This window comes from Durio zibethinus, chromosome 21 (assembly GCF_047325235.1).
Source record: "Durio zibethinus cultivar Kanyao isolate XHJ-2024 chromosome 21, ASM4732523v1, whole genome shotgun sequence".
Lineage (NCBI taxonomy): Eukaryota > Viridiplantae > Streptophyta > Magnoliopsida > Malvales > Malvaceae > Durio > Durio zibethinus.
Window position 1 is genome coordinate 1,373,174 of NC_143182.1, and position 22,791 is coordinate 1,395,964.

General features: G+C 33.3%; 2 protein-coding genes and 2 pseudogenes across 4 annotated transcripts; 3 read left to right on the forward strand and 1 right to left on the reverse strand.

Moving 5' to 3' along the window:
* LOC111305905 (auxin-responsive protein SAUR36 pseudogene) lies at window positions 1-1,288 on the forward strand (annotated as a pseudogene). Its single transcript, XR_016331583.1, has one exon. The product of XR_016331583.1 is annotated as an auxin-responsive protein SAUR36 pseudogene (transcript).
* Window positions 1,289-5,728: 4,440 nt separating this feature from the next.
* On the forward strand, window positions 5,729-8,059 carry PDLP8 (plasmodesmata-located protein 8). Its single transcript, XM_022903771.2, has 3 exons — window positions 5,729-6,817; window positions 7,695-7,802; window positions 7,881-8,059. The coding sequence occupies exons 1-3, from the start codon at window positions 6,061-6,063 to the stop codon at window positions 7,883-7,885; spliced, it is 870 nt and encodes a 289-aa protein (XP_022759506.2). The 5' UTR covers window positions 5,729-6,060; the 3' UTR covers window positions 7,886-8,059.
* A 1,148-nt stretch (window positions 8,060-9,207) lies between these two features.
* Window positions 9,208-11,924, reverse strand: LOC111304600 (pectinesterase 2-like). The gene is made up of 2 exons (XM_022901309.2): window positions 10,949-11,924; window positions 9,208-10,083 (listed from the first exon to the last, which is right to left on the reverse strand). Exons 1-2 carry the CDS (start codon window positions 11,811-11,813, stop codon window positions 9,395-9,397), a joined length of 1,554 nt encoding a protein of 517 aa, XP_022757044.2. The 5' UTR covers window positions 11,814-11,924; the 3' UTR covers window positions 9,208-9,394.
* Window positions 11,925-20,535: 8,611 nt separating this feature from the next.
* On the forward strand, window positions 20,536-22,602 carry LOC111304605 (putative pectinesterase/pectinesterase inhibitor 36; annotated as a pseudogene). Its single transcript, XR_016331685.1, has 3 exons — window positions 20,536-21,059; window positions 21,346-21,675; window positions 21,792-22,602. The product of XR_016331685.1 is annotated as a putative pectinesterase/pectinesterase inhibitor 36 (transcript).
* The last annotated feature ends 189 nt before the right edge of the window (window positions 22,603-22,791 follow it).

Sequence of the window (22,791 nt, forward strand, 5' to 3'; positions counted from 1 at the left end):
TCCAACGGTGATTAGTGATGACTGACGACCCTTCTTTTGTCTGACCTATGACTCTCTCTAAATCAGTCTCTCATCCCATTTAAATCACGATTTCGCCGCTTACAAGTTTTCAAGTTTCAACACTCCATCGTGCGTGCCACAGCCGACCATCCCAAACTCTATTTTCTCCTCCTGTTGACCCTCACAAATTTGCCCTTTTTTTTTCCCTACCTGTTGAGTTTTCTTTGGTTCACTTTATATTTATAAACAGGTCCTTCATCGCCCTGTTCAGGCAGGCCAAACAGAGAAAAATAAAAGAGAAAAGAATACTACTTCATCTGGGAATTTTTAGTCAGGTTTTCGAATGAAATACTCTGCTGGAGAGAGGAATAAGTATGTCAAATATACCAACTTCTCTCTCTGAAGTTTGCCTTACTCTCTTTCGCCTTACTATGTCCATCGCCGATCCGTGGCCCTTTTCCTAATTTCCTTTTCACTCTAGTAAAAGCCTTACAGCCTTATTCTCGTACGCTACAAAAAACACAAGGGCCAAAGCTCTCTTCTTTCTTGACGTTATTTCCGTTACCAGGCAGAATCCATGAGAAAGATAAGGGGCTTCAAGATCGGGAAACGGCTTGTCGGGATCTCCAGATGGTTCATCCGCAAAGCTCGGAAACCACGTGGATACCATCGCCTGACACAAGCAGGATCATTTTGCAAGTCAAAGACTTTCTCCAAGCTCCTTAGTTGGGGTCGCCGCTTGACAGACGGAGCCAAATCTATATGCTCACTAAAACCCGGGTTGGGTTACGTTCCCATTGGGCAAGACCCAATCAACGAAAAGCCGATGGAAATTCCCAAAGGACACTTGGCCGTCTACGTTGGTAAAAAAGACGGCGACTTTCATAGAGTTTTGGTGCCAGTTATTTACTTTAACCACCCTTTGTTCAGCGAGCTCTTGAGAGAAGCCGAAGAAGAGTATGGGTTCAGCCACCAAGGTGGAATCACGATTCCTTGCCGGATCTCCGAGTTTGAGAGGGTCCAGACCAGGATCGCCGCGGGGACCGGTGGAAGGAAAATGGCTTGGAAGCGCCACCATTGAGAGGTGGCTCGTGGTGGTGGTGGTAAAGATTGTTGATGATGACGATAATTAATTCTAGTCAATGACTGTGATAATGATGTCTTTGGAATTTTTGGCTTGGTAGAATTTATTTACCGTTCCTTTTATAAATACTTTTCGGTGGACTTTTTCAAAGGCATGGTGTAATGGAATATCAGGTGTACATTTAGAGAATATTTTTTCTTTAAATTTACCATTGTAGTTGTAATTTATTTAGATTTAATTAGATTATAAATAATTATGCCGAAAATAATGCTGAAAATTGTGATTGATTGGGATTGTGATGATAATTACTTTTTTAGTCTTAAAATGTTTGAATTATGTTGATTTTAATGAAATTTAAAAAAAATTAATTTTAATATATTTAATATTAAAATTAAAATTTTTTATAAATTTAAAATTTTATAATTTTTAATATTAAAAAATAAAAAATCATGCAAATAATTTTAAAAATATAAAAAATTATAATTTTGGAACATTTTAAAAAATAAGGCAGAGGAGTAAATGATTCTAATTTGTTAGTAGACTTTGTCTTATATTTTCGGCCAACTCTGACCCACGGTTGATTTGATAACGAATGAGTGATAAAAGGTTTCATATCGGAGAAAATGATTAAACAAGTTGCAGGAATTTGCCTTTATGATCATCTGTATATTAATCACGTTTATTATTTTTTTTTTTTATCATTTGAAGGAGTAGAGTTTTATATTAAAGGAGAGGAGAAAAGGTTGAAGTTCAACTTCAATCTTGATGTCTTATTAAAATTGTCTTAACTATTAAATCAAGTAATTAAAGATCACATTGAATTATTGATAATTTGATACTGATGTTTTTAACCGATTAGATATTATTTTATTCATGATTAATAAAATTTTTTAATTTTACAAATAAGATTAATAAAATAATACATATTTTATAAGATATATTAAAAATATATAAAATTAATTAGACCTTCCATCCTAAAATATTTGTTATATACTGATTTTCAAGGAATTTAAAAAAAAAATTGACTTTAATATATTTAATATTAAAATTTAAATTTGAATAAAATTAAAGTTTCATAATTTTTAATATAAAAAGTTTTTAAAATAATTTTAAAATATAAAAAGCAAGAGTTTTAAATATTTTTAAAACATAACATATATATTTGAAATATCTCCAAAACAAAAGACGGAAAATAAAAAGATAGAGAAAATAAAAAATATGAAGTATGTACTAATTTTTTAATTGTATTTGTGAAATAAAAATTTTATTGTTAGTGTATTTAATATAAATTATCAATTAATTTTATATTTTTACCTTTTCAAGGATTTAAGATACATTAATTATATTTATATGACTCTCAATTTGTTCTTTTTTTTTTTTAGATCTTGTTCATTAAGTACAAAAGAAATTGTTTGGTGCAACAGGACATGTAGATAGGGATGGGAATTCAACCCAATCCCTGTAGGTTCTGACCCGACCCGACATTATGAAATCGAATTTTTTTTTTAATTTTGGTTTTTGGGTCGGGTCGGATAATGTTATAAAATAATCGGGGTTGGGTTTTAGGCATGTCGGACCTTACCCGATCCGATATTATTTAAAAAATTATTTTTTAATTAATTTTTAATTATTTATTTATATATATATTTATATAATGATATTTTTAAATATTTATATTTAAAAAATAATATTTTTATTAATTTCGAGTCGGATCGGATTAGGTATGAATTATATAATATCGGGTTCGGATCGGAATCGGGTATGAAAAAATAAAAAAATTTTCGAGTTGAGTCGGGGGTCGGGTTTATTAGTGATAAAGTCGGATCGAGTTCGAGACGAGTAAAACCCATCCCGAACCCGACCCGATGCCAACCTTACATATAGACGACTGCAGACGTGTTAGTTTTTTCAGTTCTTGTATGTCGTCGAGGTGTCTCCTGTATTTGTTATGAAATAAACGACCAAATCTTCCCGACATTACTATCTCCAATGGATTAATCTCAGTCGCTAAGACAAGAGCCAAGACATTTCAAAGATTCACCCCGTCGAGTCTAATTTAGTTAAAAAAATTAGGTGCATCACTTACGCAAAGATCGGAATTTCTTTCATCAGTTTAATTGAAAGATTAATTTCAGAAATTGGACTAAAAACTGACAATCAAATGAAACTTTATTTATCCTTTCAGAAATTTCTAAAAAAAAAAAAACAAAATGAAAAAGGTCGGCACAGTGTTTGTAACCATAAGTGTCCCTATCACGCACCCTGAAGAGCAGTGGCGAATCTTATAGTGGAAATCACATGAAGAGTGGTGTTGGTTGTTTAGGCAATTCCACCACAACTTCCATAGTCTAATGGTCTGTGCTAGTTGCCACGTCAAGCTCCCTGGACCATATGGTCCCATCATTTAGCCCTACTCAATCCAGCCATGTGTAATGCACCTTGGATTCAATTTTCATTTGGGATTTCATGTGGCTGATAGCGATCGAAGCCACCTCTGTTTTGGTGGAACGGAGCATGTTTTCATTCTAGCAATAGCATAAAATCAAATTTCAAGCAAAAAATTTGGTTGCCCTCTTTAGTTTGCAACTTTAACTGATACTCCTAGTAAATTCCATCACCGAAAAAAAAAAAAAACTATTCGTAAATTCTTCACGTCTTCATCTGATCAATTTGACAATTTCCAATCTAAGTAATGTCAATTGCAATGTGGAGACCGGGGGCGTTTACTTTTTATGTTAAGAGTAATCTTTAAGCCAAAGCAACCGTTTGATATCTGTCTATCACTGACAACAGAACTTCATCAACTTGAAAATTTCAATCTCATGTGTGAATTTGAATGGATAGAGGACCTAGTCAAAAGGAGAAGATTAGATGAAACTCTGCTAGATTTGATGTTTGCATGACAAAGTCGGGTGGCATTCGCCCAGCTGAGGAAACTTTAGTTCGGAAATTAATCCCCTTCTTTTTTGTTGTTTTATTTTATTATTGGAGCCTTAAAAATATGCTAATATATAATTTATCTCACACTTTTTATTTATTTATTTATTTATTTTTGGGTACATTATCTCATGGCATCCGGACAATTCTAGTGAAATGCACGTTTTATTCATCTCGAATAGATTGAAGGGGATTCAAGTTTTCTCTAATGGGTTTTGTCCATTTCGTGAAAGATTGATGTCTTCTGCAAGAAATAAAAGTTAAAAAAAGGGATGTACAGCGTAATTATCCTTTGCTCATAAATGAAGAAGCCTGTTGTTGCATTGAAGTCAAACTAAGCAAGTTGGGCAATGAGAAAATGAAGGGCGGAATTAATTAAAATTAAAAGTCAAACATTTTATCAATAAAAATTTTAAAATTTATTCTAAAAAATAATCAAGGTAATTAACGATAGAGCAATAGCACTATATTATTATCCAAAGATATATCGTGACTCAAGTGTATATTTATTCAAATAAGACGAACGAAAAGACAAAAAAAAAAACATTCTTGCAGATATGGTGGAGCAAAACATGTTGTTCAACTCCTAATCCTTGTTGAAGTGCAGAAAGAATTTTTCTAAAATCAGCGTCTTTCTTGCTGTGTTTGAGAAAGTATTTACTGTCATGTTGAGTTCAAAGAAGAGAGGTCAGATTAGCTATTACAACAAGCTAATAAGCAATAAGTAATTAAAGTATTATTAAACAAGAATCCACTTTTTCTGCACCATGAAATTGTAAATTATAGCAAAAAGGAGGGTAGAAGAGAAACCAGACGCTACTTTTTCTGGTGGAACAAAACGAAAACTAGATGCAACTTTATCAAGGGTTTATCGAGACGTGATGCTTTGGCTAAACCCTGGGTATTTTTTATTTTGAAGAATATTGCTTCTTTCTTCACTATTTTATATTGCTTTTCTCTTTTCAAAATGAAAATCTGGGTTTGGAGGAGAAGGGACTCAAGCTTAGAGTCTTTTGGTTTGGTGAAGGAACATTATCTTATTGGTTATTAATTTATCGTGGTTGAAACTGAGCATGCTGGAGCAGGGTCAACAAAGTTGGACCTAATCAATTGGAAATTATCCAGGGGAATCGGGCCTGAGTGAGCCCATGAGCTGAGGCAAGTCTGACTAAGAGAGATAGTGGGCAGCTGACTCAGACACAAGTGAGAAGGAGGCCTGATAATTGAGTACGTGGTTGCCAGTTCGGGTATAGTCTTGCATTGTGAAAACGATTCACAAGACTGGGCTGTTGATCAGGCCGAAGCATATAAGCTTAATCAGTGGTTGCTCGCGATTACCCAAATACCAGATAGTGACATAAACCTGAGATAGAGATAGGTTTCTCCACCATCAACCTTAATACCTATGAGAATGGTGATAACAGTCCTCAGAGGGGAAATATTCCATTTTTCATTAGTTTTATACCGTTGTACCACGATGGTTGTTCATATACTGACAAATTTTCGTGGAGAATTCTAAGGTTGAGTTCTCTGATTATCTGTTTTGGTTTTTTTTGGACATTCAGGATGTCTTCTGTCCTTTCTTAAAAGTGAAAGGTACCATATGATCTAATCTGATTTTCTGCTACGAGAGTAATTTGCTCCCTGCCCACAGGCATCAAGTCACCAACTGGAGAGTTTTTACTCTTGATGAGTTGGATGGATGCAAATGCCGTGTCCAAAAGACATCCTGGCCAAATGATGAAATGAGGTATTGGCTAGAAAACAAAGTAACGGTATATGCTTGACTTTATGACCATTCACTCAAATTAAAGTAGAAATTTTATACCCAAAAAAAAAACAAGGAAAGTAGAAATTTTGAGTAGATCCATGAAGACCAAATGGGCCCTTTCTTAATAGGAAAGGTGGAAACATGAGAATTCAAGAATGACCAAAAAGGAAAAGCAATCACTCATCACTTCTACACCACCAAAACAGAGAGCAAAACAAAAACAAAAGAAAGCAAAGCCAAATTGAAGAAAAAACAAGGGGAAAAAAAAATGCTGGGGAGCCTTCAATCACACTCCACTCACAAAACTATCCAAGCCCTGGGACTTCCTACACTCTTCTTTATCTTCCTTTCTCTCAGTTACTTTGGTTTTCTTGTCAAAGCTCATATCTTCATCTATGCTGTCTGCTCTCAGGAAAAGTACGCACCAAACTCCCCATTTGAAGGTAACCTCAACTCTTTTCTCGCATCAATTATTAGCTCGTCCTCTCAAGTGTCTTATAATACCTATGCTATTGGAAATGGAAGCTCAACGACACCAGAAGGCACCATATATGGCTTGTACCAGTGCAGGGGTGATTTGCAAACTGCTGACTGCTCAAGATGCATGGAAAGTGCTGTTAACCAAGTAGGCTTGGTTTGTCCGTATTCTTATGGGGTTTCTTTACAACTTGAAGGCTGTTATTTAAGATATGAGCGTGCTAATTTCTTGGGGACGCCCGATACAAGTATCAGGTTCAAGAAATGCAGTAAAAGTGTTAATAACGATGTTGAGTTCTTTAGGCGTAGAGATGATGTTCTAGCTGACTTGCAGGCGGCTATTGGTTTTAAAGTTAGTTCCTCAGGTTTGGTTGAAGGGTTTGCTCAGTGTTTGGGGGACCTGAGCCCAAGTGATTGCTCGTCTTGCCTTGGGGATGCTGTGGGAAAACTGAAGAGTTTATGTGGATCTGCTGCAGCAGCTGATGTGTTCTTAGGGCAGTGTTATGCTCGATACTGGGCATCTGGCTACTATGGTGAATTTTCTCCAGGTGCAATCCATATCCTTATAACTAACTATAGTCAATAATTTTACTACCAGAACAACTAGAACAAAGTTCATTAGTAACTTTTATGTAGCCATTTTTGTATGTAATAAGGTCATTGTAAGCTCAATTTGTTTCATATTGTTAGTCCAAAAGACACACGGTACGTTAAAGGATATTGACTCACTTTAGTTGATTTCAGAGAGGGAGAGGGAGGCCACTCAAAATTTTTAGAGACAAAGGCATCAAGGGTCAATAAGTAATCCTTTTATAAAGTAAAGCATTAATGGGCATCGGCACTTTAGTTGCTTTCTTTTTAGGTTGCTGCATTGTTTTTGTCATGCCTCCATTTCATATCTCATCTTTTCTCTTTTCTACATAATTTATTCAAGTAGTTTCTTATCACACAATGAGTTAAATTCCTACTAATTGATGGATTAAAAAGGGGTTATTCCATTTATCTGTGCATCACAAGGTCAATTCCACATCTCGAGAAGCCATCATCTCCCACTTTCATTCGAATAAGAACCGAATCATTGCCTTAAAGCTGCACTATTGGCTGACAAAAAAAGCAGTAGTGGGATATTGGCATAACCATTCTAAACCCCAAATAGTGGAAAGATTCTACTAAAATTTCCCTGTCTTCTTTCATAATTATACTGACTGAAATCTAAAAAAGAATAATATCTCTAGCTAAAGTACTTTTGACAAGTTGAAAATATAAAAATGAAAAGGATAACAAGAGGGAAAATTAAGAAAGAGATTTATTTGCTAGTGGCTGCAGCCTTGGTTAGCCCATTGTCATATCAGTTGGTGCAAAACCATAGTAGTACAGTATATATAAGTATAGGATTAATTCCGATAACTTTTGCTTTTTGTGTAGATTCCTCACACGAAGATGACATTGGAAAAACAGTAGCCATAATCGTGGGTGTATTAGCAGGCCTAGCGGTTCTAATTGTTCTTCTATCATTTTGCCGAAAAGCAATGGGTAAAGCTCTTTTTCTAGTTCATATACTTCTTTCTCTCCATTCCCTCTCCATCAAAAGTGATCCTTTTCTTTCTGCAGAATGAAATGACAGGTGTTAGGATGATATAAACCCTGCCCTGGTCGCATGTTTAGATTGGCGGAGACTTGGTTTTTTCAAGCAAAAGAAGAGTATTCGTGATTTCAGAACTGATTAATGTTGGTTTTTAATATTGGCAACTTTGTCAGCTACTTTTTTTCAATTTTAAAACATTATTTTATGTTTTGTTTTTTCTTTTCTCACAAAAGGAGGCAATGTTATCTTCAGCTGCTATAAATTAATAGAGCCGTAATCTCCATCAACTTCAAAAATGCTGCTGATTCCCTCTAACCTGTCATAAAATCCATCACCTTTTTTTTACCAAAATTACTTTTAGAATAAAATTATAGCTTTATCCTTTATATATTATTGTAAGCCAAGTTGATCATGTGATGCTTGGAATCAAGGTTTTTCAACAGCAAAATTTTTATCATGTAGTTTAATAAGTAAATGGTTGATTATGGTAAAAACTATATGGGTAAAAACTATATGCAAGTTTGTACCATATGACAACTTCGAATTTAGTTTCAAAATCGTTTATAGAGACAACATATACCCCCTCTAACTTGCATGGAGAGATTTTGCTTTTAACCCTAAAAAAATTTAACAGTAAAAAAGGTTATTCCATCTTTAAAGTCAAAGCAAACCATCAATTTAAAAAAGAATTTACGAATGTTTTAAAGATTTTTCGGACTTATATATTATTTACCAATAAAGGATCATGAGATTAGAATCTTGATGCTTTGCGTCAACCCCTATTGATTTTTTTAACCCTATAGCTCTTTATAAACAGACTCCTTGAATAAGTCCCCAAATTTGAAGTTTGATACCATATAGAACTGGATCTAGATACAAGGACGTTTCTTTTTTTTTTTTGGGGGGGGGGGGGGGTGAGGGATAAATGGACTTCTTTTTATTGTGGGGGAGTTGGTGAAGCAATTTAAACCTAAACCCTTCAGTTGAAAACGAATTATTGTCTTTCCAAACATAAAATAATTTCTGTAAATGAGAAATTTATTGACCAAGATAGATAAGAACAAAACCTTAACCACTCACATGTTTGCAACAAAGTGCAAAAGTGTTAGATATGACTTTTATTAAGAAAATACAAACTCACCTTCTTTAATTAGAGAAGTGAATGACAAGAAAAATATATTTGGTTGGTGATTGACTAACTACCAATGGACTTCCGGCATGCATGCCTTTGCAATTTGCATGCACCTTTGAATAACTGAATATTGGCTGTCAATTTATCAAAAACCCCATGATCCGAACCAACCATGAGAAGAAAACAAAAAATGACAATAAAGGTCAATCATATCCGTACAGTAGGAACACAAAGGATGGAATTCGACTTTATTGTTCACTAAGAATTAAGATTACACAAAGAATGACAACTCTGTATAAAGAAGCATTTTTGGTGCTATTGTTCATTTATTTATTTATTTGCCTGCCTCAATATACTTGAATATATAGTTGAATTAATTCAAAATCATATATATAAAATTGAAACAAATTAAAGGCCAGAGGTGAAAGGCACACCAGTGGCAGGCAACCAAGAATTTCCGGCGAGAAAATTGCCGACGGTGAATTCTGATGCCTCGCTTGCGCTAGTAAGAACATGGTAGCCGCGCCACTTGACTCTATTAGATGTGGATGAACCAGGGCCAGTGTTCATATACTCTGCATAATACAATGTATTAAGTGCAAAATTACCACCCCACTCCATCCAACCAGCTGGGTTAATCAAGCTATCAAGAAACGTTTTCATGAAAACCGTCCTCGAATATTGTTTCCATGGCCTCCCTAGATATGTTTTGACTGAGCTTTGTACCGGCCTCAAGTCGGAAGCAGCTGTAACTCTAGAGTTATGGATGATAATTCCAGTGTTTTGGTTAGGGTCAGTCCTACCTTGGGCAGTCACGGTGTTGGTCTTGTTAGGGGGATTCCGTGCATATATGTTGCAGTTTTGGAAGACAACAGCAGCATTGCCAAATATGAAATCAACAGTTCCGTAGATGTCACATTCTCTGTAAAATTGCCTCTCGGAATGGACATAGAGAGTGTCTTGGTATCCTTCAAAGCTGCATTTGTAGAACACTGAGAGATCAGAGCCTGAACGTAGAGCGACTGCCTGATGATTTTTTGCACCAGCTGTGTTTCTGAATGTAATGTCACGAGCAATGAACCCATCTCCAACAGCAGCTGAAATTCCACATTACAAAAAAAAAAAAAAGAGAAAAACGTCAATTAATCTTTCATTTTCAATCTAGAACTTGACCCAAAGGAACTTGCTGATCAAACCACTGATTCATGCTGTTATAATTTTCAAAACTTTCCTTGACTATGTATGTTGCTTTTATGAATATCCCTTGGTCAAAATTTAAAGTTCAACTTTTAAAATAGATGATCTTTTGTGGCAACGGTAGAACCGGTTCCATTTAGTTAAGGCAAGGACTCGACGTTATTAATATTTAATAAGAACGACCATTTTTATCCACAAAAATAATTTTGTTTAGGACATTTTCTAGATTGTTGGGCCACATTTTGAATAAAGTGAGTTTGTTGACTTTATTTGCAGCCCAGCTGGAAGCTAGGAGGGAAAGGACCATCCAAACTTCTGTAGATGGCTTGCTATATTTATGCAGTTGGGCCATGTTTTGACTTTCTTGACTCTGTCTTTTTTAATGTAACATTAAAGAAAATGAAAGATTTAGAATAAATTTTTTTAGATAAAATTCGAAAAAAATTTTATTAAAATAATAAATTAAATCTTACGAAATTTAATCTAAAAATTTCAAGTAGGTAAATAGATCCCGTTGCTTATCAAAAAAGTGAATAGTTTCTTTAAATTCGATTGAAGACTTTTGTTGATCCTATATAAAATGGTAAGTACTTAGTTATTATCGAGTACTAGGTTAGTTAATACCCATTCTAAACGAATTAATTAGGATGACCCTTTCCCAGCTAATTAATGTAGGTTGCTTTCTCGCAAAGTGGACTCCTATGGCACTGTAAGAAATTATCTGTAACCTAAAGAAAAATCATGCGAAAAGCCAAATTTACTCACCAACGGTGGCTGAATTGAAAGTGGTGGATCCTCCTCCGACGCTTTTGCTTCCGGTGATAATTGTCTTCCCTTTGCCATCGCCCACCAGCATAATATTTTTCAGCTTGGAACCTATCTCAACATTTTCCCTGTATGTACCTGCCTTCACATATATCACATACCTTCCACTTCCTGATCGCTTTGAAGCAGCCGATATCGCGTCTTTTATCGTCTTATAATCCCCTGAACCATCTTGTGCGACCACGATATTCGCGCTAGAAGCCGATGTTGGAGACTGCAAAAGCTTCCGGTCACCGGGCTTCACCCATGTCGGGAATCCATCTTTGTAGCTAGGTTCCTTGTAAGGTGCCTTGTTGAGAGCTAGTGTGTTACTAATTAATTTGGACACGTTATTTGACATCATGGGTAGAAGATAATCTGGGACCCCAAGTTCGATAAAGCCGGTCCGACAAGTTTCGAGGTTGGTTAAAGCTGTGCTGAGCCATGTTTGAGCATCATCTTTGTTGAGGTTGGTGCTGGAATCAACAGTTTTGTTGAGGCGGAGGATGGTTAGCTCATAGAGCTTAAGGCAATCAGACCATGCAGCCTTTTCACGCTCATTTCGGCATTTTGGGCCCAATGAATACGTGTTACTTTCAGCATGTTTGGCACGCTCTAGAGCGAGTTGCATGGAGATTTTGAGAAAATCAGGCTCATCTTTGATTGGTGTGTTTTTTGATTTATGGCTCAAGAAATATTCACATGGCAGTGGGTTGGGAGTTTTTCTGCACCATGATCTCACATCGTTAGTCCTATAGCCAAAAACAACCGGAACAAGAAACAACGACACTAGGAAAAGTGCTACGAGGATTTTAGGAGGTGCCATCGATGGCTTACCAATTCCTATTAGACAGCAAATGAATGAATGATTATTAACTGATGAAACCAAATCGTGGAAAGGTTAGGGTTTATATGGGGTAATATTAGTGCTCTCTTGGTCTGTTTATATAGACGGTTTAGTACTAAATAAACGACGAAAATTTTCTAACAGTAATTAGTACAATTTTGTTTAATGACTTTTTGCAAGTAATTTTTATGGTGTTTTGGTAATAACTTTTGATAATTGCCTTTTTTTTTTTTTTTCTAAAGGTATGACTTGAAGAAAAAACAATTAACGCGCCATTGACTTTTTCATTTGCATATATGCAATATTCTTTAGATTAACGAGGTCGGAAGCTTATTAATAAAGGTCTCTAATCCGACGTACAACAGGAAGAGCGTTCCCTTTTAGCGAGCTGCCATTTATGATCGATGATTGAAAAGTCTAAATGATAGGATCATTCATTGCAATTCTTTATGTAATTGGCTGCAGGCTCAAAACAATGTGTCCTTAATTTCAATTGATTCTGCTTTATCTATATCATAGTCTTCCGTTATTATTCAGACAACCAAAACCAAAAGATGAAAAGAGAAAGGAAAGAAGCATGCAATTTGTTTTTTTCTCCTTAGTTTGGTAAAGTTTAAGAAAATATATCAAACATATTCATGGAATCACAAGTGAACAATTTGAAGAGGATTTGTACTTGCCGATTTCCAAAAAAAGATGTAACTCCTTAAACCTGGAAATCTTTCAAAACATTTGCCGTCTTTTAAAGCCAATTGTCAGGGCAACGAGATGTTTTGCTGCCAAATGGAAGATAAAATGGAGGGCAAATTATAATTAATTATAATAAAATCAAACTTTTGGACCAAATCTACCTGGTACATTTCATATCATGCCTTAATTGGATTGTTACCACCTCCCTACCAATAGTATAATAAAAGAAAAATGTGGAACCGGCTTGAGGGTAATATATGAGCAATTCAAAAATTTATGAAGGATTCAAAATTTTCTTGACTCAAATTTCATGAAAGTGGAGAATTATTTACTTTTTTTTTTTTTATTGTATAAACAAAGTCGTAATTTAAAACTAAAAAAATAAATAATAGATATTAAAATTTAAAATTTAAAATTACGAAATATTACATCTTAAAAGTAATTGCATAATGAATCAACGGAATTAAGGCTATATGCTTTAATTTCATTTTGTTTGACTTTTATCCCTTAACTGCTTGCATTATCTTTATTTAAAACGATAATTGAAGGAAGTGAACTTGCTTGGAAAGAAGCCTGCAAAATTAACCAGAGAAAAGTCTCAAACTACTAAAATAATCAACTTGTTCAATGACAATTCAGAGTTTGATGGCACTTGTTTATTTACATATATAATATATTTATGATTTCTTAAATTTTAACGCTGTGCTCCTCGCAATACAAAGTCATTAAGCTACATATACTTTGTATTTTCTGGGGGGTACATTACACAGAATCTGCAAAGTTTTAGATAGCCAAGGTGCCAGTTGATGAACTAATTATGCTCGTGCACTAAAACAGGTCATTGGATACATGGTTTTAGTGGTGTTCATGAGGCTAATTCCTACCTGAAACTCTTTGAATTTCTTAACCAACTGTTTTCCTCATTAATTAATTATGCTTTTATTAATCTCTTAATCAATTATCTGTCTGTAATTTCTCATGTCTGCATGTTTTCTTTTCCCCTTAGGCTTTAGGACAACTCTAGCATTCAAAAACCTGCAGCTTCCTAGTGAATAATAATCCTTGTCAACATGAGGAGGTTGACTGGGAATCCTGATCAAGAAAGCCAATTCCATGCCAAATGCGACTAATTGATAAATAGTGCTGTACCTGCAATGCTGTCAGCAACGAAATTGTGTAAGAAAAAGTCAATATATAGCAAAAAATTTCCAGATATTGATACTCGGACATGAATAAATTACAAATCTCACCATATAATTTCATTATACTTATTATATCCGTACGGGAGGACTGACTTCCAAGTTATATTGCTCCGGTCAATGTACATATGTACAAACCTTTTTTTTCTTTATTCTAGATAATGTTAATGTCATACTGGTTTATACTAATGGCTGACGTTTTTATTGAATTTCAATGATAGTAGTTTAATAATCACTGGCCATCCCAAATGGATTTTTTTCCCACCCATGATTTACTTTTTTTTTTTTAATGAATTACGTGTGTATAAAAAAATACAACTATAATCAAAACATTAATCTTTAATATACATTGGATTTTACTTATGTGTGTATATATCAACTATCAAGATAACTAAAAAGATCGGTTTAGCTTTGACCCATTATTTTGAACTTAATTTTTTTTGTCGACTTGATGAGTAAGATGCATGGATAATTACATATATGGTGATATTACATATTGAAAATTGTAAGAAACTATTTGACAATGGAGATAGAAGTATAAGAAGGGGGGCTGGGGGAAAGAAAAAACAGCCTCCGGAGTTCGAACTGTGCAGGGGAAACAGTGGATTTTTCAACATGTATTGAGTCGACGTGTTACAAACAATGTTCAAATTAAAAATAGTCCACGGATGATTCATTTTGACTTCCTTTTTCTTTTATGTTTTAAAACAGGCATCGTGATCCCATGTTTTATTGACAAAAGGCAAGTTAATCACGCTTAAACATTGATTATTAACATCGTCCTTATCGTCCTTAATTGAGAACTGAGAATTGATTTTGACTAGATTGTTGCATTTGCATATGAATACTTGCACTTGAATCTAGAGAAGAGGGTTTGGTTTTTCATCATTCAAAACACGGTAGCGGCTTTGGGATAAACCATGGGAGGTTGATCACCAACGTTTGAACATATGTCTTTGAACTAAAAGGACATTTGTCACGCGATGAAGTCTGTTCCTTCACGTTTGAGATGACGTACCTTGCTGCTTTGATTAGGACTTTGCTTCTCTAAAGAGATTTTCTGGCTCGTGTAGGCTATGCGAAGCAAACCCGGTCCATAGCCTTCTTTCTTTATTCTTTATCCTGGTCTTTCTTTCGTATGGGACGTGGGATCTTTCTTTTCGAAATCCATTTATCTTGTTAGCCTAAGGCTTAAGAGTTATCCCTTCTAACAAAAATGAAACCCGGAAAAGTAGTCAACCATTGTTGGAACTTGAAAATCGCCTTGAGCCTTAGGCTCTAACTTGATGTTAACTGAATTTTTAGTTTAGATATATATTAATTCTTAAGGGCACTTTCATTGAAAGCTACTGCAAAATCAAGCTTTTCCAAGAATTTCAATCCAGACAAATTATGCTAAACAAATGGATTTTGGTTTGTTTTGATGTCATCTCCATTTTTTGCTTTCAATTATTGAAAGGATAATTATAAATACCCTATTTGGTTCAGGTTCAAACTAATTGGAGCATGGTTCAATAAGATCCAAATAGTTAAGCCCAAGTATATATTATTTTATGTTTTTTATTTATTATTTATTTATTTGTTTTATTGTTTATCTCTTATTTTTTCTGTTTAATTGATTTATCTTCAGCTTTTGTTAAGTGATACTATAATAGTGATAAAAAAATGATTGATAAATATTCTGCCGTGAATAGAGGCTGACAGAATCATACTTAGTTTTAATCTCTATATAATAAATTTGATGATTTTATGATAATATAAAATTTCTGTCAATGGTGGACTTAGAGTTAATCAGAAACTCTTCTAATTACACTCTATAAATATTCACATTGATCAAAGGCAGAACACTCAACAAGCAAAAATAAAAATGGTGTTCAGAAAAGCCAATAGCAATCTTAGAATTTTTAGGATTTTTTTTTTCAAAAAATTTTTTGGCAATTTGTTTTTCTGAAAATTTTCAGAATTTTTTTTAAATTTTGATAAGTTTGTAGTTTTCAGTGAATTTTTTGACTCTAATTAAATTTTTCAGCAAGTTTCCTAGTTTCTGGTGATTGATTTCCAGAAATCGACCAACCTCCGACGAACTTCTGGTGAACTTACTCAGATTTCAGTGAAAATTTTCAAAATTCGATGAAGATTCAACTGGTGTTTTTGGGTTTGTAGAGAGAGAGAAGGAGAGAAAAAGGAAGTAGAGAGAGAGGGAACCGAGGATATCTAACGAAAAAAAAGATTGAATTTGGACTTTTACATTGGTTTTAAAACAACGTCGTTTTTACCTAAAATGGTCTTAGGATCTACTTGTTTTTCATTCAGGTGAACTTACTCGAGTGTAACCCGCTTCTGTTGACCTGTATTTCAGCCAACTCCTTCAGTTGAGCCGAGTTGAGCCACGTCCTTGAGCCACATCTTCAAGTCGTTATTTGTGCCTCTAGCCAAGCTGCTTCAACCTTCAAGCCAAGCCCTTTTTTACATTTTATTATTTTGTCATAACATTTAGATCCGAAAATCTATCGCTAGACATTGACTTGAAGGAGTCACCACCAATCTTTTTTATCTAGGTGCGATTGGCCACTTAAGAAATCTATCCTTTCAGGGAACACCTAAGTTTAAAAGTCCTTAAAAGAATAGGTTCGGATCTACTAATCAGAACATGATTCGAAAGTTCGGTTACGTATGAAGAAGGTTATAGCACCCTCACAACGCCCATTGAAAGATGGTACCAGCTTAATTTTATATTATCCAATAAGCTTTAAAATTTATCAAGTATTTAATTATTGAAAATTATTCTCAATTGACTCTAATACTTTTAGCAAAAAATTAAAAAAATTCTCTCACCTTAAGAATATATAAAAAAACTATTGTTTCACTTGTAAAGACTCCGTCGTCGGATTATTTAACATTAAAAAAAATTCAAGAAAATAAAAAGGAAGAAAAAAATAATTGCTTTTGTACAGAAAAAATTGATACTTTCAACTTTTTTCAAAATTTTTTTTAAAATTTTAATTTTGAAAAAAATTAATACTTTCAACTTTTTCTCAAAAATCTATTTTTGAAAAATTATTTTTAAAGAAAATGGATACTTTCAACTTTTTCCCAAAAATATTTTTTTGAAAATTTATTTTTAAAGAAAATTGATACTTTCAACTTTTTCCTAAAAAAATATATTTTTTAAAAAATTTTATTTTCAAGAAAAATTGATAATTTTAACTTGTCCTCAAAAATATTTTTTAGAAAACTTATTTTCAAGGAAAATTGATACTTTCAATTTTTTCTCAAAAATATTTTCTTGAATTTTATTTAAAGAAAATAAAATAATAAAATAAAATAAAAATAAAGAAAAGTAAAATAAAAATGAAAATAAAATAAAGATAAAAAAATAATATTAAATAATTCTAATCTAATAATAATAATAATAAATAAATAAACGAAAAAAAAAACCTAGGAACAGCTCGGCTTAACGGTTCGGCTTGGCTTGAGGAAGAAAAATGGCTCGGAGAAACGGCTCGAAGGTGCCGGCTCGGCTCAGCTCGACTAACGGCTTGGAGACTAGGGTCGCACGTAGGTAGACGCTCGGGTCGGATCGAATCTTGGTAAAACGCGTGGATCCTCTAGGTTACTTAACGCAAAAATGACGTCATTTTGGGAGGATATATAAGGCTGAAGGTCAATTTTTTTCTCAGAATCCCTTATTCTCTTCTCTTTCTTCCATTTTTTTCCTCTCTCCTCTCTCTAAATCCCGAAGAACTCCGGTTGAATGCCTGTCGGATTCTAAAAATTTTCATCGAAATCTAGATTTTTTGTCTAAAGTTCATCGAAAAACTAATCGATTTCTGGAAATGGTTGTCGAAAACTAGGAAATTGGTCAAAAAATTCAAACTTGACTGGAATAGTCATCGAAAAATTCAATCTTCGTTAGAAAATTCAACCGAAATATGAAAATTTTCCAAAAATTTCCAGAAAAAATTCACAAAAAAAATTCTCCAAAAATTCCTACCGATTCTTAAAGCTATTCTAAACGTAACAAAACCTTTTTAGCTTTTAAATCTTCTCTGTGTCTTTTTTTTTTCTCAACCAGTATCTCTTTTTTCTGTGTGTTCTTCCTTTGATCCATAGGTCTATTTATAGGGATTGATTAGAAAAGTTTCTGATCAATCCCAACTCCTCATTGGATTGGGATTCAAGCATTTAATCCAATATGGATTCTGATTGAATCTCCATTCACGGTAGGATTCCCCACAAACCAATCCAATCTCAGCCAAAAAAAAAATCAAATAAAAAATATTAATAGATAATTAAAAGAAAATAATTAGATAAATCATAATATTAACAGATAAATTAAAAATAATAATAGATAAATTATAATATATAAATAGATAAATAATAATAAATATATAACTAGATAAATAAAAAATATATATATAAATATTAACAGAAAAGAAAGGAAAAGAAAAAATAATAATAATAAAGATATATATATTAATAAATAGTAATAATAAATAAATAAATAATAAATACATAAGATAAAAAAGAAAATATATATAATATAAAATAAAAATAAAAATAATAAAATATAAAATACAAAATAAAAAGCAAAAATAGGTCTACCCATTTGGACCAAGCCCAATTGATCCGGGTTTGGGCCAAATTGGGTGTCTACATATTTATTTATTATTATATTTAAAAGTATTTTTACATGATTTAATTAAAAAATAATTTTTTTTAGAATAAAAAATGATTATCTAATGATAAAATTTTTAAAAATTTTAAATGGTAAATTTTTATAAAATTCTTAGGTGCAAAATTTTGTCTAAATTTATCCCAAATTATTGAATAATTTAGATAAAATTTTAATAACAATAATTAATATTTATTTTCAAACAAAAAAACCAAAAATAAAAAAATAAAAATATTAACAAAAATTTTGAAACTAAATACAAATTACCCAACGATGAGATTTTTAAAAATTTCAAATGATAAATTTCTTAAAAAATTTCTAGATGAGAAATTTCTCTAAATTTGTCTCAAATTGTGGAATAATTTAGATGAAATTTTAATTAAAATAATTGTATTCTTTTCCAAATAAAAATTTTAGTTGAAAATATTTGACAATTATCTAATGATAGGATTTTTAAAAATTTCAAATGGTAAATTTTTTAAGAAATTTTTAGGTAAAAAATTTCTTTAAATTTGACCCAAATGGTAGAAGAATTTAAATAAAATTTTAAGAGAATAATTTTCATATTATTTTTTCTTCAAAGATAAAATAAAAGATTTTTTTCATTTAGCCCAAATAGTAGAATAATTATATATATTTTCAAAAAAAATTATCAATAAAGAATAAAAAATAATTAAACTTTTTTTCTATAACATAGTCTCTTTAATAAAATAAATGAGATTTTTGAATACTGAAAAAATATTTTTATGAATTCTATAAAATTGATGGAGAATTTTAAAAGTTATTTTCAATATTTGAACATAAAAATTTAAAACCATTAGAATCAAAATCATAGGATAAATTTAAAATAAAATGACACCATCATTTGGATGGGCATTGTGGGGTTTTATAACTTTTTCTATATGTAACTGAACTTTCGAACTTTATTGTGTATTATAATTTTTTTTATATGTAATTGAACTTTCGAACTCTATTGTGATTAATAGATTTGAACTTATTTTTTTAGGGATTTTTAGTTAAATATAAGAACTCCTTAAAAGTGTAAATTTTTTAGGTGACTAATCACATCTAATAAAAAAATTGATGATAACTCTATTTATTAAGTTTAACTATAAATTTTTAGATTTATATATTATGACAATAATTACTTATAAAATTACACGAGAGGTTTGATTGAGAAGGATATGGTTCCATTCCTTCCATATTATTTTTCCTCCAATAGATACATCGTGAGGGAGACATGAATTTTTTATTGATTCGATCCCAACTCCTAAGATGCAATTTCAAACTCGGCCCAATATTATTTTTAATTCATTTACTACACTATACTTTTTTTTTTTTTTACCAATGTCCTTATTGTGGCTATGGCTTAACTAGTACTTACTTCATTCTGTCCCTTTTATCAGCTGTCGGTGGGCAAACAAAGGCACAAACATGGCCGTTACGTGCACAGATTCATATATATAGCAGGCAACGCGTAACCTTGTTTTTTAACATTCATTTAAAGATCCGTAGCATTCATAAAAGGCTGATTGAGAGTTTGATGTCACTGAGTCAAAGATTCCAATACAAAACTTAAATTAAATCGTAATAAATATGTAAAATTAAAATTATAAATGTCATTTAATATATGAATTTAAATATTTTTTTAATTTATTTATACATTCAATAGAAAAAACTATGCAATACTTTTTATAGTTACATATATAATTACATTTTTTCTTTCAAGTTACATTTATTTTTCTCAAATTTTTTCTTTTATTTTTCACCTATCTTACTTTTTTTTCACCCATATAGTAGGTGTGCCAAACAAGAAGAGAGTAGTAAAGTATTATTATAGCAAAACTGATTTCCATGACCCTGTCCGACGGATGTAACATATCTAAGGAAAACCTAACTCCATTGATACTATTACAATACCAATATCAAAGTTTCAAATCTCTAAATATTAATCGTGCTCGGAACAGAAGTCCTTAATATCCTTGCCCACAATTCCACAAATGTTAGTCCTCAGCAAGAGCTATGTTTCTTAAACTGGGTATGAAATTAATACCAAGTAGCAACTACCTTGTCGTGTCTGCATGATGTTCTATAAGCGGGTTAAACCTCGAATGACACCTGGGCTAAAACGGTCCATGTGTTTGCTCCTCACCGATTATATATTAAAATAAAGTCCACCGACGGAGTCCATGCATGTCATTCACCGTTATTAATTAATACTACCAAATATCTCCACTAGCGTCACCACCTTTCTACTTCTCTTAGCCATGGCTACCACCACCTTTTGCTCTCAAGAACTTGCAGAGGTGGTTCAAATGGCTAGAACCTTGGTTGTGGAATTTAGGAACTGGGCTGAGGCTTCCTTGGCCCTACACGGATTGGACCACAGAATAAATTATCACGGGATGTCTCTCAGTGACTGTGTTAAGCTGTATGATGACAGCGAGTCTAGGCTCTCGCTCTTAATGCTCTCTCGTCAAGGCTATAACCTTGATGATGCTCGAACATGGTTAAGTGGCGTGCTCGCGAATCGCAGAACTTGTTTGGAGGGGTTAGGGGAGAAGGGTTTTGCGATTCAAGATCATGCAGATGCTCAAAACCTGACAACTTTGCTTAGTGAAGCTTTGGCATTGTATGGGAAGGATGTTGTCGTAAATCAGGGTAAGCTACTCTCCTCGGTCTCTCTCCCACTAGCGCTTTAGTACCTCAGATTAATTCAATTGTTATAAAATAAAACTTAATTAGAGTTTCTCGAATGAAATTTATTAAGTTTAATTTTCTATTACACATATAAAAATCAGAACATGCAAGTCCAAATAACTTTCCTGGCCGATGAACCATATGGATAATTTTATACATTACCCTATTTGGCTATTTCCTCCCCTCAATTAATAAACTATTTTTGTATAGAAATTTAGGACCTTTTTTTTTTTTTGGTACTTGACAGATCAACTGCCTAGCCCAAACTTCAACGAAGGCGGGGGACTTTTAACGTCGTGGAATCCGGCAACAACAAAGGCCGATTTTATCGTGGCGAATGATGGCTCTGGTACCCACAAAACAATCAATGAGGCAGTGGCTGCAGTTGCTAGGATGGGTAATAGGCGCCCCCAGAGAGTAATAATCTATGTGAAGGCAGGAGTGTACAATGAGAAAGTGGACATAGAAAGGAATGTGAAGAATATAATGATGGTTGGTGATGGCATGGATAGAACAATTGTAACTGGAAATCGAAATGTCCCAGATGGTGCTACCACCTTCGGCTCTGCAACATTTGGTAAGAGTGAAGTTCTTGCTTCTTAGATGATTCCATGGAGAAACTTGGATTCAAATAATCCTGTAATCATTAGAATAACTTGAGAGGATAGATGAGCTTAACTTCGTCTTCTGCAGGCGTGTCAGGTGATGGGTTTTGGGCAAGGGACATGACTTTTGAGAACACAGCCGGTCCAAATAAACATCAAGCAGTGGAATTAAGGGTAAGCTCAGACCACTCTGTGTTCTATCGTCGCAGCGTCAAGGGTTACCAAGACACTCTCCTTGTGCAATCCCTAAGGTAATTTTATCGCGATTGCCATATATATGGCATAATTGATTTCATCTTTGGTGATGCCCCAGTAGTCTTACAAAACCGTGACATATTTGTGAAGAGACCAATTAACCATCAAGCCAACATTATAACTGTTCAAGGTAGAGAAGATCCTAATGAAAATACAGGAATTTCAATTCAAGGATCTCGCGTAAGGCCAGCATCTGGTTTCGGTTCTGTCAAACATTTGTTCAAGACTTATTTGGGTAGACCATGGAAAAGGTATTCCAGGACAGTATTTATGAAGACAGACATTGATGGTTTAATCGATCCCAAAGGATGGACAGAATGGAGCGGCAGTTTTGCACTTTCAACACTATACTTTGCAGAGTACATGAGTACAGGTGCTGGGCTTCGACTAGACATAGAGTGAACTGGCCTGGTTTTCATGTGTTCAACAGTCCCCGGGAGGCTGGACCTTTCACTGTGAGCAAGCTCATACAAGGAGAGTCCTGGATTCCCGAGACTGGTGTGCCTTTCTGGCCTCGAATCTGATCATTGGGTTTGTCATGATCTTATGCTTTATGTATAATAATGGCTAGAAAGCAAAAACTAGCTAGTGCCTAAAAATTCTAGCCGAGCATTATGGATTGAACACAAATAGTTTGATTTCTCTCAAACGATTCCTGTTCTTTATGAAGCGCAAGTTTCTCCTTTGTAATGATACGACGTTTTAACTTTTCGTGTCTATGTAGCACAAATTTGAAGTTTGTTCTTTGTAGTAAAACAAACTCAATTCATTTTTCTCTTTCATATAAAAGCTTTACATTCCATTTTTTTATGAATATAAATGTATCATCAACA